Consider the following 17654-nt stretch of genomic DNA (forward strand, 5'->3'; position numbering starts at 1 on the left):
TTTTGTCACACAACACAATGCCACAGATGTCTCAAGTTTTGAGGGAGTGTGCAATTGGCATGCTGACTGCAGGAATGTCCACCAGAGCTGTTGCCAGATAATGTAATGTTAATTTCTCTACCATAAGCCGCCTCCAACATTAGTTTAGAGAATTTGGCAGTACTTCCAACCGGCCTCACAACCGCAGACCATGTGTAACCACATCAGCCCACGACCTCCACATCCGGCTTCTTCCCCTGAGGGATCGTCTGAGACCAGCCATCTGGACAGCTGATGAAACTGTGGGTTTGCACAACGGAATAATTTCTGCACAAACTTTCAGAAACCGTCTCAGGGAAGCTCATCTGCACACTCATCGTCCTCACCAGGGTCTTGACCTGACTGCAGTTCGGCGTTGTGACCGACTTCAGTTGGCAAAAGCTCACCTTCGATGGCCACTGGCACGCTGTGTGCTCTTCACGGGTGAATCCCGGTTTTAACTGTACCGGGCAGATGGCAGACGTTGTGTGGGCGAGCGGTTTGCTGATGTCAATGTTGTGAACAGAGTGCCCCATGGTGGCGGTGGGGTTATGGTATGGGCAGGCATAAGCTACAGACAATGAATACAACTGCATTTTATTGATGGCAATTTGAATGCACGAGATACGGTGACGAGATCCTGAGGCCCATTGTCGTGCCATTCATCCGCCGCCATCACCTCATGTTTCAGCATGATAATGCACAGCCCCATGTCGCAAGGATCTGTACACAATTCCTGGAAGCTGAAATTGTCCCAGTTCTTCCATGGCCTGCATACTCACCAGACGTGTCACCCATTGAGCCTGTTTGGGATGCTCTGGATCGACGTGTACGATAGCATGTTCCAGTTCCCACCAATATCCAGTAACTTCACACAGCCATTGAAGAGGAGTGGGACAACATTCCATAGTCCACAATCAACAGCCTGATCAACTCTATGTGAAGGAGATGTGTCACGCTGCATGAGGCAAATGGTGGTCATACCAGATACTGACTGGTTTTCTGATCCACATCACTGCCTTTTTTTTAAGGTAACTGTGAGCAACAGATGCACATCTGTATTCCCATTCATGTGAAATCCATAGATTAGGGCCTAATTTATTTATTTAAATGGACTGATTTCCGTATATGAACTGTAACTCTGTAAAATCTTTGAAATTGTTGCATGTTGCATTTATATTTTTGTTCAGTGTAAGAACATAGTTACACAGTTCATGGTACCAATGAATAGATAATACAGACATTGACTAAACATTACATCTGTCATGGTTGTATTACTGATCAGAAGACTGAGCTAAAGCCATTAAAGGCATTAGGTTACTCATCACACCAGTGTAGTTCCAAACCACTTTTATAACACATGGCATTAGGTTTTCATGATCAGGTTTTTGTCACAGAACTGTCGTTAGAGCCTCCATGATACCGCAGCACGCTCCAAGTCCTTGATCAGGTGCTTGGGGAAAACCGCCCAAACAGGTGAACTCTAGGAAAGGTCTGATGAACGCATACAGTACATATGCATTACATTTTTCATTTTCACAGAGCACAATGTTGTAAGGGCTCCTGTGTCAGAAATAATGCCTGATTTTAGGGGCTAGCTTCCATGTGGGGAAAACAAGGGGGTAATTAAGGGACAACAAGATCACAAAGCCAGTAGTCTCACAATGGTTCAAGTAGGATGACACTTAACTAGCATTGACATGTAGAGTGGTCTTTGTTGTGTCACCAGTAGGCGAATGTGTGATCCAACTCTACTCCTTATAATTCTATTGCAGCTGACCAAACAATGCATAGGATACTGTTGTAATTCAACATTTCACCATTAAACCCTATGGGAAAAGTTTGTGTGACCTTTATAATTTCAATAGAATCCAAAAGCTTTGGTCAATCTGACCAGCCTCACTGGGAAAAATTGGTTGAATCAACGTTATTTCCAGGTAATTTCAACCAAAGAAATCTATGCGAAGACATAAAGAATCAACATGGAAAACTGATTGAATTTGCAAAAAGTCCTTCTTTTTCTTCACCCGATGTGTACCTATTTTTTTTTATATTTCACATTGAATTTATGTTAGTTGACAACTCAACCAAATGTAAATCAAAACTAGACGTTGAACTGACGTCTGTGCCCAGTGGGGCACATTTCACAGTTTTGATCCACTTGAGACAATAAAAAAGGAAAACAGTGCTATCCCAGTACAGTTTTTTAATGCTCTGACTGTTTCCATTGCATCATCCACTATAGTGTACAGTTTGATGTCATAAACAGCATGTCATGATCCTCATTATGACATCTTACCTACAGTGAGGGAAAAAAGTATTTGATCCCCTGCTGATTTTGTACGTTTGCCCACTGACAAAGAAATGATCAGTCTATAATTTTAATGGTAGGTTTATTTGAACAGTGAGAGACAGAATAGCAACAAAAAAATCCAGAAAAACGCATGTCAAAAATGTTATAAATTGATTTGCATTTTAATGAGGGAAATAAGCATTTGACCCCTCTGCAAAACATGACTTAGTACTGTTGGCAATCACAGAGGTCAGACGTTTCTTGTAGTTGGCCACCAGGTTTGCACACTTCTCAGGAGGGATTTTGTCCCACTCCTCTTTGCAGATCTTCTCCAAGTCATTAAGGTTTCGAGGCTGACGTTTGGCAACTCGAACCTTCAGCTCCCTCCACAGATTTTCTATGGGATTAAGGTCTGGAGACTGGCTAGGCCACTCCAGGACCTTAATGTGCTTCTTCTTGAGCCACTCTTTTGTTGCCTTGGCCGTGTGTTTTGGGTCATTGTCATGCTGGAATACCCATCCACGACGCATTTTCAATGCCCTGGCTGAGGGAAGGAGGTTCTCACCCAAGATTTGACGGTACATGGCCCCGTCCATCGTCCCTTTGATGCGGTGAAGTTGTCCTGTCCCCTTAGCAGAAAAACACCCCCAAAGCATAATGTTTCCACCTCCATGTTTGATGGTGGGGGTGGTGTTCTTGGGGTCATAGGCAGCATTCCTCCTCCTCCAAACACGGCGAGTTGAGTTGATGCCAAAGAGCTCGATTTTGGTCTCATCTGACCACAACACTTTCACCCAGTTCTCCTCTGAATCATTCAGATGTTCATTGGCAAACATCAGACAGGCATGTATATGTGCTTTCTTGAACAAGGGGACCTTGCGGGCACTGCAGGATTTCAGTCCTTCATGGCGTAGTGTGTTTCCAATTGTTTTCTTGGTGACTATGGTCCCAGCTGCCTTGAGATCATTGACAAGATCCTCCCATGTAGTTCTGGGCTGATTCCTCACCGTTCTCATGATCATTGCAACTCCACGAGGTGAGATCTTGCATGGAGCCCCAGTCCGAGGGAGATTGACAGTTCTTTTGTGTTTCTTCCATTTGCGAATAATCGCACCAACTGTTGTCACCTTCTCACCGAGCTGCTTGGCGATTGTCTTGTAGCCCATTCCAGCCTTGTGTAGGTCAACAATCTTGTCCCTGACATCCTTGGAGAGCTCTTTGGTCTTGGCCATGGTGGAGAGTTTGGAATCTGATTGATTGCTTCTGTGGACAGGTGTCTTTTAGACAGGTAACAAACTGAGATTAGGAGCACTCCCTTTAAGAGTTTGCTCCTAATCTCAGCTCGTTACCTGTATAAAAGACACCTGGGAGCCAGAAATCTTTCTGATTGAGAGGGGGACAAATACTTATTTCCCTCATTAAAATACAAATCAATTTATAACATTTTTGACATGCGTTTTTCTGGATTTATTTGTTGTTATTCTGTCTCTCACTGTTCAAATAAACCTACCATTAAAATTATAGACTGATCATTTCTTTGTCAGTGGGCAAACTTACAAAATCAGCAGGGGATCAAATACTTTTTTCCCTCACTGTATATAAACTGCAGTCAACACAAATGGCCACTGTGTAGAGACACTAGAGAGATACCGTTGGATCCATTTCTTATGATCACGAGTGACACCATCTTGAATAAGTGTTTTGGGTTTTGGAACCAGCAAGTTGATTTGACGTGTACTGGGCTGTATTGAGCATTGACAGCCGCAGACAAGAGGGCTATCATGGCTTCTTCCTCTGCCCGAGGTTCATCTTGGGGCTGTTCTTGTTCCTTATGAATATGTAGCCCATCCAATACCACATTAAGCATTATCTCTCACCAGTCTCCAATCAATGTTTATATCATTGTATGTAGAGAAGTGCATATTTTCTCTCAACTAGATTAGGCCTACATGGCAGTTTAGTGCTTTTGTAGAATCTATGCCAAGGTGCATTGAAGCTGTTCTGGCGGCTCGTGGAGACCCAACGCCCTATTAAGACACTTAATGTTGGTGTTTCCTTTATTTTGGCAGTTACCTGTACATACAGTATTGTTTGCTCTCCAGAGCACTCCTACTGTGTTGATGTGAAGCTCTCTGTTGTTGCAGGTCTACTGGCAGGTCTCTGAGCAGCAGAAAAGGGCATGCAAGACCAAAGGGAAAAGGTTCAGAAGCAAGTGGATTCTATGATGGAACATCTCTCCTCACAGACAACTCTGAAGCAATATACTGATAGATATTTTAGAAACAAACCACATAATAATACAAACCTTTTCCTGTTCCAGTTGGAATGCCGAAACTACACTGAACAAAACTATAAACGCAAAAATTTAAAAGATTTTACTGAGTTACAGTTCATTTAAGGAAATCACTCAGTTGAAATAAATTCATTAAGCCCTAATCTATGGATTTCACATGACTGGGAATACAGATATGCATCTGTTGATCAGAAAACTAGTCAGTATCTGCTGTGACCACCATTTGCCTCATGCAGCGCGACACATCTCCTTTGCATAGAGTTGATCAGGCTAATAATTGTGATGTGTGGAATATTTTCCCACTCTTCAATGGCTGTGCGAAGTTGCTGGATATTAGCGGGAACTGGAACACGCTGTTGTACACGTCGATCCAGAGCATCCCAAACATGCTCAATGGGTGACATGTCTGGTGAGTATGAAGGCCATGAAAGAACTGGGACATTTTCAGCTTCCAGGAATTGTGTACAGATCCTTGCGACATGTGTTATCATGCTGAAACATGAGGTGATGGCGGCGGATGAAAGGCACAACAGAGATACATTTTTGCGTATGGAACATTTCTGGGATCTTTTATTTCGGCTCATGAAAAATGGGACCAACACTTTACATGTTGCATTTATATTTTTGTTCAGTATACTGTATATCAAGACCCTTAAGACTCTGGACAATTTGAATGTTTGTTTGTGGGACCCACGCCTACAATCTCACATGTGACTATGTGGTAAATATAACCTGGTCAAGACAGAGCATCTCTATTCTTGTTTGACACTATCATATGACTGCAAGCAGTTGTCATACTCTGGATATTAACACTGAACCAACTGTACACACACATCACACACCTTCCCTCTGTCTTTCTGTGAGGGGCTCCACTACCTTTCAAAGTGGTTAAAGATAACATCAATAATATACACCTCCACATCGCAACAAAACATGCCTACTCAAACGGAAAGTTGACCCTAGAAGGGAAGAGGGACGAGGGGACGTTACCTTTGACTCCATCCAGAGATCAACCTCGGTCATGGTTGGTGAGTACTGACTGCTGCTTTCTTATATCTACAGTACCGTTGAAGTCGAAAGTTTACATACACTTAGGTTGGAGTCATTAAAACTTGTTTTTCAACCACTCCACAAAGTTCTTGTTAACAAACTATAGTTTTGGCAAGTTGGTTAGGACATCTACTTTGTGCATGACACAAGTAATTTTTCCAACAATTGTTTACAGAGATTATTTCACTTATAATTCACTGTATCACAATTCCAGTGGGTCAGAAGTTTACATACACTAAGTTGACTGTGCCTTTAAACAGCTTGGAAAATTCCAGAAAATTATGTCATGGCTTTAGAAGCTGCTGATAGGCTAATTGACATCATTTGAGTCAATTGGAGGTGTACCTGTGGATGTACACTGCTCAAAAAAATGTAGGGAACACTTAAACAACACAATGTAACTCCAAGTCAATCACACTTCTGTGAAATACCAGGAGACAGGCCAGTACATCAGGAGGCGTGGAGGAGGCCGTAGGAGGGCAACAACCCAGCAGCAGGACCGCTACCTCCGCCTTTGTGCAAGGAGGAGCAGGAGGAGCACTGCCAGAGCCCTGCAAAATGACCTCCAGCAGGCCACAAATGTGCATGTGTCTGCTCAAACGGTCAGAAACAGACTCCATGAGGGTGGTATGAGGGCCCGACGTCCACAGGTGGGGGTTGTGCTTACAGCCCAACACCGTGCAGGACGTTTGGCATTTGCCAGAGAACACCAAGATTGGCAAATTCGCCACTGGCGCCCTGTGCTCTTCACAGATGTGACAGAGTCTGGAGACGCCGTGGAGAACGTTCTGCTGCCTGCAACATCCTCCAGCATGACCGGTTTGGCGGTGGGTCAGTCATGGTGTGGGGTGGCATTTCTTTAGGGGGCCGCACAGCCCTCCATGTGCTTGCCAGAGGTAGCCTGACTGCTATTAGGTACCGAGATGAGATCCTCAGACCCCTTGTGATACCATATGCTGGTGCGGTTGGCCCTGGGTTCCTCCTAATGCAAGACAATGCTAGACCTCATGTGTCAGCAGTTCCTGCAAGAGGAAGGCATTGATGCTATGGACTGGCCCGCCCGTTCCCCAGACCTGAATCCAATTGAGCACATCTGGGACATCATGTCTCGCTCCATCCACCAACGCCACGTTGCACCACAGACTGTCCAGGAGTTGGCGGATGCTTTAGTCCAGGTCTGGGAGGAGATCCCTCAGGAGACCATCCGCCACCTCATCAGGAGCATGCACAGGTGTTGTAGGGAGGTCATACAGGGATGTGGAGGCCACACACACTACTGAGCCTAATTTTGACTTGTTTTAAGGACATTACATCAAAGTTGGATCAGCCTGTAGTGTGGTTTTCCACTTTAATTTTGAGTGTGACTCCAAATCTAGACCTCCATGGGTTGATACATTTGATTTCCATTGATTAATTTTTGTGTGATTTTGTTGTCAGCACATTCAACTATGTAAAGAAAAAAGTATTTAATAAGATTATTTCATTCATTCAGATCTAGGATGTGTTATTTTAGTGTTCCCCTTATTTTTCTGAGCAGTGTATTTCAAGGCCTGTGGATGTATTTCATCCTTGGGAGCAATTTCCAAACACCTGAAGGTACCACGTTCATCTGTACAAACAATAGTACGCAAGTATAAACACCATGGGACCACGCAGCCATCATACCGCTCAGGAAGGAGACGCGTTCTGTCTCCTAGAGATGAACGTACTTTGGTGCAAAAAGTGCAAATCAATCCCAGAACAACAGCAAAGGACCTTGTGAAGATGCTGGAGGAAACAGGTACAAAAGTATCTATATCCACAGTAAAACGAGTCCTATATCGACATAACCTGAAAGGCCGCTCAGCATGGAAGAAGCCACTGCTCCAAAACCGCCATAAAAAAGGCAGACTACGGTTTGCAACTGCACGTGGGGATAAAGATCGTACTTTTTTGAGAAATGTCCTCTGGTCTGATGAAACAAAAATATAACTGTTTGGCCATAATGACCATCGTTATGTTTGGAGGAAAAGGTTTTGCTTGCAAGCTGAAGAACACCATCCCAACTGTGAAGCACGGGCGTGGCAGCATCATGCTGTGGGAGTGCTTTGCTGCAGGAGGGACTGGTGCACTTCACAAAATAGATGGCATCATGAGGAAGGAAAATTATGTGGATATATTGAAGCAACATCTCAAGTCATCAGTCAGGAAGTTAAAGCTTGGTCGCAAATGGGTCTTCCAAATGGACAATGACCCCAAGCATACTTCCAAAGTTGTGGCAAAATGGCTTAAGGACAACAAAGTCAAGGTATTGGAGTGGCCATCACAAAGCCCTGACCTCAATCCTATAGAAAATGTGTGGGCAGAACTGAAAAAGCGTGTGCGAGCAAGAAGGCCTACAAACCTGACTCAGTTACACCAGCTCTGTCAGGAGAAATGGGCCAAAATTCACCCAACTTATTGTGGGACGCTTGTGGAAGGCTAGCTTAAACGTTTGACCCAAGTTAAACAATTTAAAGGCAATGCTACCAAATACTAATTGAGTGTATGTAAACTTCTGACCCACTGGGAATGTGATGAAATAAATAAAAGCTTAAATAAATCACTCTCTCTACTATTATTCTGACATTTCACATTCTTAAATTAAAGTGGTGATCCTAACTGACCTAAGACAGGGAATCTTTACTAGGATTAAATGTCAGGAATTGTGAAAAACTGAGTTTAAATGTATTTGGCTAAGGTGTATGTAAACTTCCGACTTCAACTGTACCTGCACACAAGGACGGCGTGTCAGACTAGTGCAACCACACCAAAAGTTGTGTTTGTGATATAAAATACATTACTTCTCTACGTTCTTTAGAGATTCATTATTTCCAGTTCTGATGATTGTTATTGTTCCTCATCTATCAGGGATGGACCTTTATTCAGCCACAGCAGTCAACTTCCTGGGCACTGTTCCATCGTCACTCCTCCCCAGCTATCAGGACTGAACACAGACAGTCCTGGCTTAAGAGTAAGCTCTACCGCCTCTGTTAACTCACTATAATAAGAGGTAGTCTTACTCACACTGGAGACAGCCGTTCACACTTGGCCCAGGGCCTAGTTCTAAAAGGAAGTGTGAGTGTAGGCCTATCTCTGCTTCAGTTTATCTTACCGTTATGCAGTACACACATTCCATAGTTCCTGAGCCAATGGGAACGATTGGAAAAAGCTCTCTCAATGCCCACGCCTACGCAGCAGGGCCATGGACTGTTCCAAACTCCAGTAGCACCCTTCACTTTGTGATGGATTAAAAGTAGAACAAGAATCAAGGAGAGGATACATTGGATAAACATTTGTTCTTGAATAAGGCAATGAGAGGAGAGTTTATAGGCTGGAGCTGGGCCGGATGAGGGAAATGGAAGTGGAGCATAAGTTAATGTCTTTGTTATTAATTTAAACATTTAGCTACTGTTGTTATAACCAGCAGAGCACTTCAACCCCTAAAGACTATTTATACAGCTGTTATCTTACATATTCTACCAAGATAAATTGTCTCACAAATTACTTGTGAATTCTTATTTGAGGCACTTGGTAACAGATGTTCCCTCCAGTGACCAAGGAATGGGCAAACATCGGTTTGAATGAGGCACTGGTGTGCTGTGGTAATACAACTCTGCCATCTTGTGGATTAAGTGGCTCTCCTCACCAAAGGAGCAATGAGCAAGTTAATCTTACCACTCTATCATTAACCTCAGGCAGGCAATAGATTTAGCATCATAACGTTTTTTTAAGACACAAGAATGTGTTGTGATACAGTATTTTAGTATTTTGTATTTTCTTAAAGGGATGAAACTCAGGCAAAGCGTTTCAAAGGCTGTTCTTTTGCTCATCTTGTTCTCTGACGTCCCTCCTCTAGACACTCACCCATGCTTGCTATGTCAATGAATGACATCACTGTCTCCATCACTGTTTAGCAGTCTTGCCGTCAGAGAGAGAGAGGGAGAGATTTACAGGGCTTGAACTAATGGAAAAGAGTGAAGTTAATAGTAAGGGGAACATTGATTAACTCTCCGTCCCCTCATCTCTTCAGGGCAAAAACCATTAAAGTGTATTTTGGGAACATAATTTTGCCCAAGAGTTTGAGGCGAAGGGGAAAATGTGAGTTCCTTGTCTCAGAGTGAAAATATTTAACAGTCAGAGAAGCGTTCCAATGGTTTTGGCAGTGCAAGTTAAACAGTGTCTGTAGCTAAGAGTCTGTCAATGTACATTAAAGTTTAGATCCCCAATGGTGAAACAGCCACCTCCATTTGCAATATTACAACAACAAAGAAGTTACTGAAATCAAAGGATGCTGTTTTTCACCCTCGGACATCATTGCACGCACGATAGAAGAGCACAATATGTAATGCTTTTTTAAAAATCATTCTGCGCGACATCTCCTCACCTCGAAAAAACAATAACAATGCTGGTGGGGAGGCTGTGGCACTAGTTCAGACTACTGTGAGTTCTGCTTTAAGAGAGGAGGCCATGTTTGGTGATGTCATTAGACTGAAGTAAACAGGGGCCCCAGTGGAAAATATATCCACGCTGATACTCTCTTTTCACTTTTTGGGGTCTTCTTGGATAGTCAGACATAATAATCTTAGAAAGAGAAAATAATACAGCCCCATTTACACTGGCAGGCAAGCTGTCAGCTTGTTATTAAATAATTAATCTAGCTATATCTAACGTGGAACCAGGCATATTGTCCTTGTTGAGCACATAGTACCTGATGTCATCTCTATTGTGGGTCCTTGTTTTTTTGTATTGCCATAGATGTACTTACCTGGTCACAGTATTAGGTATTAAAGCCAGTTATGAAAGTTAAATGTTTTATTGGTGACATAAATGAAGGTTGCACAGACAGATAAGTTCAAAGATTGTGAAAAGTATTGTAGGGCTTCAGTTTGAATACTTTACAATTCATTTTCTGCACAAAATACTGGCTAAGTATCATGACATCAGTCAATGATGTCACACTTGGAAGCCCTAAACAGCTCACATACCTGTATGATGCCTTATTGAATCCTCTTTACGTCTCCACCACAAAACTGGACATATAACCTTCTTATGTTAACAATTCCTGCCAAGTGCAGGAGCCAACGTCTCATTTAAACCCCATATGCCGTCCTTGTGTTGTAAAGGCAAAAAAACGATGATACATGTAGGCCCAAAACTGTGTAGGGCCACCGTCAGAACATCTGTTAAAACGATTCACCATCGCACAGCAGCAGTCAAATGGCTAACATGAAGCACAGCTGAAAGCACTACAGTTCACCTGATTCATCATCACAACTCAGTATGGTATGTGCCATAGCCTACTGCTATTTCTGTAACATTGCTTAATGTGTTTATTCAAAGACCAGAGTTTTCTAATAACCTTGTAGAGAGGCCATGAATCATGTAGAATGGCAGTAAATTAGTTTTACATTTTCTGGGGGAGGACCCCCAGCCCCCACAGCAGACTTGGTCCCCCCAATGTCTATACCACTTCGCCCTTGGCGAAGACAGCAGAATTTTTCCAGTCCGAGTGCACCAAGAAGCCAGTGAAGGTGCTGTCAGTCTTAGAGCTGGAGTAGAAACCACTGTACTCTCCCAACGCCATCTGCACCCACACCTGGTCGCCCGGGATGAGGTGCAAAAGCGAGCCGCCGGACAAAGACGCCGGCTTGGGCCAGTTCCCGTAGAACTGGAAGTAGGACGCCATTGCGTGACCGTTCTTCATCAGGTCAAACTGCAGGCTGGCCCGGTAGACGGTGGCGTGGACCGCAAAGTAGTAGACGCCGGGCACTTTGCAGGTGAAGCGTCCTGTTTCCGTGTCGTAGTCGCCCTGCTCGTTTAGCGTTACCTTGTCAAAGCGCACAGCGTCTTCCGCTGCCACGGGCATGGTGCGGCCCTCTGACAACTTGGCGCTGAAGGCAGATTTGGGAGCGACGGCGCACTCCCCCGACTGCCCCCTGTCTCCTTTATCGCCAGGGTTCCCCTGGTCTCCAGTGAGACCCCTAAAGCCTGACTCGCCTTTAGGGAGAATAGACACAATGCTGTTACTACTGTTCATTCAATAACACTTGAATCAACAGCAAACCAATTAAACCAGGGGAAGACTCATGGATCATTATAGTCCACAGTATGTTGTAGAAAGTATGGTGCACTGTACCTGTCTCTCCCCTGTCTCCCTTCTCTCCCTTCTCCCCAGGGACAGAATCACGCCCGTCCCTCCCATCTCTTCCTGGTTGGCCAGAACTGCCGTGCACCCCAGGGGTACCTGGGATACCTGGGTGTCCCGTACACAGACTGGGCGGGATCTTGTTGTCATCTAATTGGTTGGAGAAGTTGACCAGTAGAACGGGGAGGAGGAGGAGGGGCCACAGCTGGAGTGATGTCATTTCAATGCTACTATGTATAGGAGGGAAACATTCTCTGTCAACATGAAGTAATGGAAAATACATTTTCTACTTGATATTCTATTCTCTAGAACTGACTTCTCCAGGGGATACTCATAGTGTGTCATCTGTGAGTTTATAAATAGCTATGGAGTTCATTGATTTGTTCTGCAGATGTTATGAGAAGCATAACAGTGCAAGGGATATATAATCACAAGGAAATCTAATAACACAAACTCTTGAACCCATAAATGCGATGTGCTGAAATCAATGGAAATATCCTTCAAAGAAATCTGACATTAAATGAGAGCAGAAAAATAACCTGTAATGTGTTGTAACAGATGTCATATAGGAGAGATTGAATCAGCTTTTCTTATTGACAGATTAATGACGTGTGTAGTGTGAATACAGAAGTCCAACTCCTTTCCCATTGGTGACATGTGTAGACGAAGGTCTTGGACTCTCACTAAACTTGACACAGCTAAAAGGAGGGGTCAGATGACCAGGGGAAACATTCAACTGGAGAGAGGGAGTGACGGAAATGGAATAACCATCTAAAAATAACATAAGACGCCTCGTACCATGGACACAAAGCTTTGAGAGTATAGGCCCCCAGTACATTTAATGAGAGCATACACAGTACCTACAGTGCATTCGGAAAGTATTCAGACCCCTTGACTTTTTCCACCTTTGTTTTTACGTTACAGCCTTATTCTAAAATGTATTAGTTTTTTTCTCTCATCAAGCTACACACAATACCCCATAATGACAAAGCAAAAACAGGTTTTTAGAAATGTTTGCAACTTTATTAAAAATAAAAAACTGAAATATCACATTTACATAAGTATTCAGACCCTTTACTCAGTACTTTGTTGTAGCACCTTTGGCAGCGAGCTTGGCACACCTGTATTTGGGGAGTTTCTACCATTCTTCTCTGCAGATCCTCTCTAGCTCTGTCAGGTTGGATGGGGAGCATCGCTGCACTGCTATTTTCAAGTCCAGGCTCTGGCTGGGCCACTCAAGGACATTCAGAAACTTGTCCCGAAGCCACTCCTGTGTTGTCTTGGCTGTGTGCTTAGGGTCGTTGTCCTGTTAGAAGGTGAACCTTCGCCCCAGTCTGAGGTCCTGAGTGCTCTGGAGCAGGTTTTCATCAAGGATCTCTCTGTACTTTGCTCCATTCATCTTTCCCTCGGTCCTGACTAGTCTCTCAGTTACAGTGGGGAGAACAAGTATTTGATACACTGCCAATTTTGCAGGTTTTCCTACTTACAAAGCATGTAGAGGTCTGTAATTTTTATCATAGGTACACTTCAACTGTGAGAGACGGAATCTAAAACAAAAATCCAGAAAATCACATTGTATGATTTTTAAGTAGTTAATTTGCATTTTATTGCATGACATAAGTATTTGATACATCAGAAAAGCAGAACTTAATATTTGGTACACAAACCTTTGTTTGCAATTACAGAGATCATACGTTTCCTGTAGGTCTTGACCAGGTTTGCACACACTGCAGCAGGAATTTTGGCCCACTCCTCCATACAGACCTTCTCCAGATCCTTCAGGTTTCGGGGCTGTCGCTGGGCAATACGGACTTTCAGCTCCCTCCAAAGATTTTCTATTGGGTTCAGGTCTGGAGACTGGCTAGGCCACTCCAGGACCTTGAGATGCTTCTTACGGAGCCACTCCTTAGTTGCCCTGGCTGTGTGTTTGGGGTCGTTGTCATACTGGAAGACCCAGCCACGACCCATCTTCAATGCTTTTACTGAGGGAAGGAGGTTGTTGGCCAAGATCTCGCGATACATGGCCCCATCCATCCTCCCCTCAATACGGTGCAGTCGTCCTGTCCCCTTTGCAGAAAAGCATCCCCAAAGAATGATGTTTCCAGCTCCATGCTTCACGGTTGGGATGGTGTTCTTGGGGTTGTACTCATCCTTCTTCTTCCTCCAAACACGGCGAGTGGAGTTTAGACCAAAAAGCTCTATTTTTGTCTCATCAGACCACATGACCTTCTCCCATTCCTCCTCTGGATCATCCAGATGGTCATTGGCAAACTTCAGACGGGCCTGGACATGCGCTGGCTTGAGCAGGAGGACCTTGCGTGCACTGCAGGATTTTAATCCATGACGGCGTAGTGTGTTACTAATGGTTTTCTTTGAGACTGTGGTCCCAGCTCTCTTCAGGTCATTGACCAGGTCCTGCTGTGTAGTTCTGGGCTGATCCCTCACCTTCCTCATGATCATTGATGCCCCACGAGGTGGGATCTTGCATGGAGCCCCAGACCGTGGGTGATTGACCGTCATCTTGAACTTCTTCCATTTTCTAACAATTGCGCCAACAGTTGTTGCCTTCTCACCAAGCTGCTTGCCTATTGTCCTGTAGCCCATCCCAGCCTTGTGCAGGTCTACAATTTTATCCCTGATGTCCTTACACAGCTCTCTGGTCTTGGCCATTGTGGAGAGGTTGGAGTCTGTTTGATTGAGTGTGTGGACAGGTGTCTTTTATACAGGTAACGAGTTCAAACAGGTGCAGTTAATACGGGTAATGAGTGGAGAACAGGAGGGCTTCTTAAAGAAAAACTAACAGGTCTGTGAGAGCCGGAATTCTTACTGGTTGGTAGGTGATCAAATACTTATGTCATGCAATAAAATGCAAATTAATTACTTAAAAATCATACAATGTGATTTTCTGGATTTTTGTTTTTGTTTAGATTCCGTCTCTCACAGTTGAAGTGTACCTATGATAAAAATTACAGACCTCTACATGCTTTGTAAGTAGGAAAACCTGCAAAATTGGCAGTGTATCAAATACTTGTTCTCCCCACTGTACCTGGCGCTGAAAAACATCCCCACAGCATGATGCTGCCGCCACCATACTTCACCGTAGGGATGGTGCCAGGTTTCCTCCTTTAGGTTCCTTTTGGCAAACTCCTGTCATGTAACTTTTACTGAGGAGTGGCTTCCGTCTGGCCACTCTACCATAAAGGCCTGATTGGTGGAGTGCTGCAGAGATGGGTGAACCTTCCAGAAGGACAACCATCTCCACAGAGGAACTCTGGAGCTCTGTCAGAGATGACCATTGGGTTCTTGATCACCTCCCTGACCAAGGCCGTTCTCCCCCGATTGCTGAGTTTGGCCGGGCGGCCAGCTTTAGGAAGAGTCTTGGTGGTTCCAAACTTGGAGGCCATTATGTTCTTGGGGACCTTCAGATTCAGAAATTTTTTGGTACCCTTCCCCAGATCTGCGCCTTGACACAATCCTGTCTCGGAGCTCTGTGGACAATTTCTTCGACCTCATGGTTTGGTTTTTGCTCTGACATGTACTGTCAACTGTCAATTTTCAAGTCTCATAGCAAAGGGTCTAAATACTTATGTTTTTTATTTGTAATACATTTGCAAACATTTCTAAAATCTGTTTTCGCTTTGTCATTATGGTGTATTGTGTGTAGATTGATGAGGATTAAAAAAAAATCCATTTTAGAAAAAGGCTGTAACGTAGCAAAATGTTGGAAAAAGGGAAGGGGTCTGAATACTTTCCGAATGCACTGTATGGCCAACAGGCATTACACCTTTAAAAGGCAATCAGATTATGACCATATCTTATATAGGTCCCGTGTGGCTCAGTTGGTAGTTGGTAGAGCATGGCGCTTGCAACGCCAGGGTTGTGGGTTCGATTCCCACGGGGGACCAGTATGGAAAAACAGTATGAAAATGAATGCACTCACTACAGTAAATCACTCTGGATAAGAGCGTCTGCTAAATGACTAAAATGTAAAAAATTTAAGTATCTGTTGGCATCAGTAGCCTACACTTCTTCTCCCAGTTTTTAAAACAGCTGTTTCACATTAAATGTCAACGAGAGCAGCAGTGCCAGAATGGAAGCAATCATTATTTACACTGTTCAAAACAAAAGCTCAGTGTTAATCCCTGCTTTCCTTTGGTGTGAGTTCAGGATTGTCTGTGTCTGTGTCTGTCTGTGTGTGAGTGAGTGAGAGCCTGAGGGTGTTCCTGTGTCTCTGTCTCCGCCCCCTCTTTTAGCAGTGCTGGGAAAGAGAGGAGCCAGCTGTGAGGGACTGTCTGACAGGATGTCTACAGACTAACACTGTTGGCTACCATGGGACTGGAGCACAGGACAAGCCTCACAAGGCCTGAAAAAACAGACACTGGGAACGACAGGGCATGTCTCCAGAGCACCTCACAATCAATTCGCTGATAGCAAGAGTGGACCATGTGGTAGAAAACTGTGCAACTTGATCACACAAAAGAATGCTCACATTGAAAATTGAAAATTACTACCACAGAATATGCCCATATTCAAACGCCCATTTTAGAAATCCGATAGAACTATCTTCGAGTAAGGACTTCCAGCCTGTAGTTTGCTCACTACAAGCAAATATTACTTTAAGGCCAGAAAATATGAAATCCTCAATATACTGTCTTCCAGGTTATTTTCAGCTCATTGCAGCTGTCGTGAGTCAGTGGTATATTTCAGCCACAGCTGCTGTATTCTTTATGACAGCATTTAAAGACCTGTACCGAGCAGAGAGGGCTGGCCTGTGGAGAAACTAGCCAAAAGCTGTGTCAGCATTCTGAGGAAGAACAGACAGACAGGATAAACACTGGAATCTGAGAAGCTGCAGATTTCTATATCCCTATTTCCTATAAGGACCACAAACTCCATTTTTTTGTGTGGGAGTACGATATGCAAAGGACAGTAATACATTGGTATGTATAGTTGCAACTTTTTGAGCAACTAATCATCCAATAACATACAGGGGATGTGAGCATGTTAGCAGTATCACAAAGAATCACAGTATAGCACGTTTCTGATGAGGATAGCAGCAGTCTATCACTGGTTAGAAAAATGTATACTATTTGAATAGGATAGACAGTGTGACAAATAGGCTACATTATTTGTTACTTCAATAAAACATTTATATTCCAATTACATAGGAATTCATCAATGCATTTGCAAAACAAAATTAATTGCCTGTGAAACACACTCAATTCCTTTACTGACTGTTTGCGTGGCAAGCAAAAAAAATTCAATGGAAAATAGATCATTTTACTTATTGTAGATAATGTTGAACCACACCTACTCACAGCAGACAGCGAACATATACAACTATTTTCAATCCAGTATTATTTGAAAATAAAGTTTACCAGTTAACGTCCAAAAGTCCTCAGGAGCAGCAGTCTTTGCCTTGTGCTGAAGTGAAAACAGTAAACGTTATATTTTCTGCTTCAGCCAAAGAGGCTGGGGAAAAAAAGAGAACTCTCAGTCTTGAAAGGAAACGGTAATGAAAGAAAATTAGAAAGGGAGGGTGGGTGGGAGAGAGGGAGGGAGAGACAGAGTAGGAGGGAAATATTTGAACTCTCTCCAGCACAAATAATAGAAAGGAAATGTCTTCAATAACTCAAACTAAAAGAGGAGGATCAGAGGAGGATCAAAACAAGAGAGAGGGAGACATCAGGAAAGCGAGTGAGTGGGAAAAGGAGGTGAGTGGGAAAAGGAGGTGCAGTGAGGATAAAAGGTTGGCAGATTACATCAGAATTTAAGATTTGACACTGGAGGAATTTCTTTCCCAAACATAAACAGTGGGAGAGATCAGAGGGTTG

General features: G+C 43.6%; 1 protein-coding gene across 2 annotated transcripts; it reads right to left on the reverse strand.

Annotated features, from left to right (window-relative positions):
• Positions 1-10478: 10478 nt before the first annotated feature.
• LOC311105512 (complement C1q tumor necrosis factor-related protein 5-like) lies at positions 10479-17365 on the reverse strand. Of its 2 annotated transcripts, none has more exons than XM_084147685.1 (3): positions 17199-17365; positions 11812-12047; positions 10479-11672 (listed from the first exon to the last, which is right to left on the reverse strand). In XM_084147685.1, exons 2-3 carry the CDS (start codon positions 12038-12040, stop codon positions 11137-11139), a joined length of 765 nt encoding a protein of 254 aa, XP_084003811.1. In that variant the 5' UTR covers positions 12041-12047; positions 17199-17365; the 3' UTR covers positions 10479-11136. The 2 variants fall into 2 exon arrangements, with proteins under 2 accessions (XP_084003811.1, XP_084003810.1); XM_084147684.1 differs by having other exon boundaries at positions 11812-12050; positions 17199-17300.
• Positions 17366-17654: the final 289 nt, after the last annotated feature.

Source organism: Coregonus lavaretus (genome assembly GCF_964263955.1).
Source record: "Coregonus lavaretus genome assembly, chromosome: 30".
NCBI classification, from domain to species: Eukaryota; Metazoa; Chordata; class Actinopteri; order Salmoniformes; family Salmonidae; genus Coregonus; species Coregonus lavaretus.

Excerpts from the sequence above, each read along its gene's own strand:
- LOC311105512 (XM_084147685.1), bottom strand. The coding sequence starts at position 12,040 with ATGACATCACTCCAGCTGTGGCCCCTCCTCCTCCTCCCCGTTCTACTG. Across the intron at positions 11,673-11,811 it reads GGGAGACAGGGGAGAGACAG|GCGAGTCAGGCTTTAGGGGT; the intron begins GTACAGTGCACC and ends TTCTCCCTAAAG.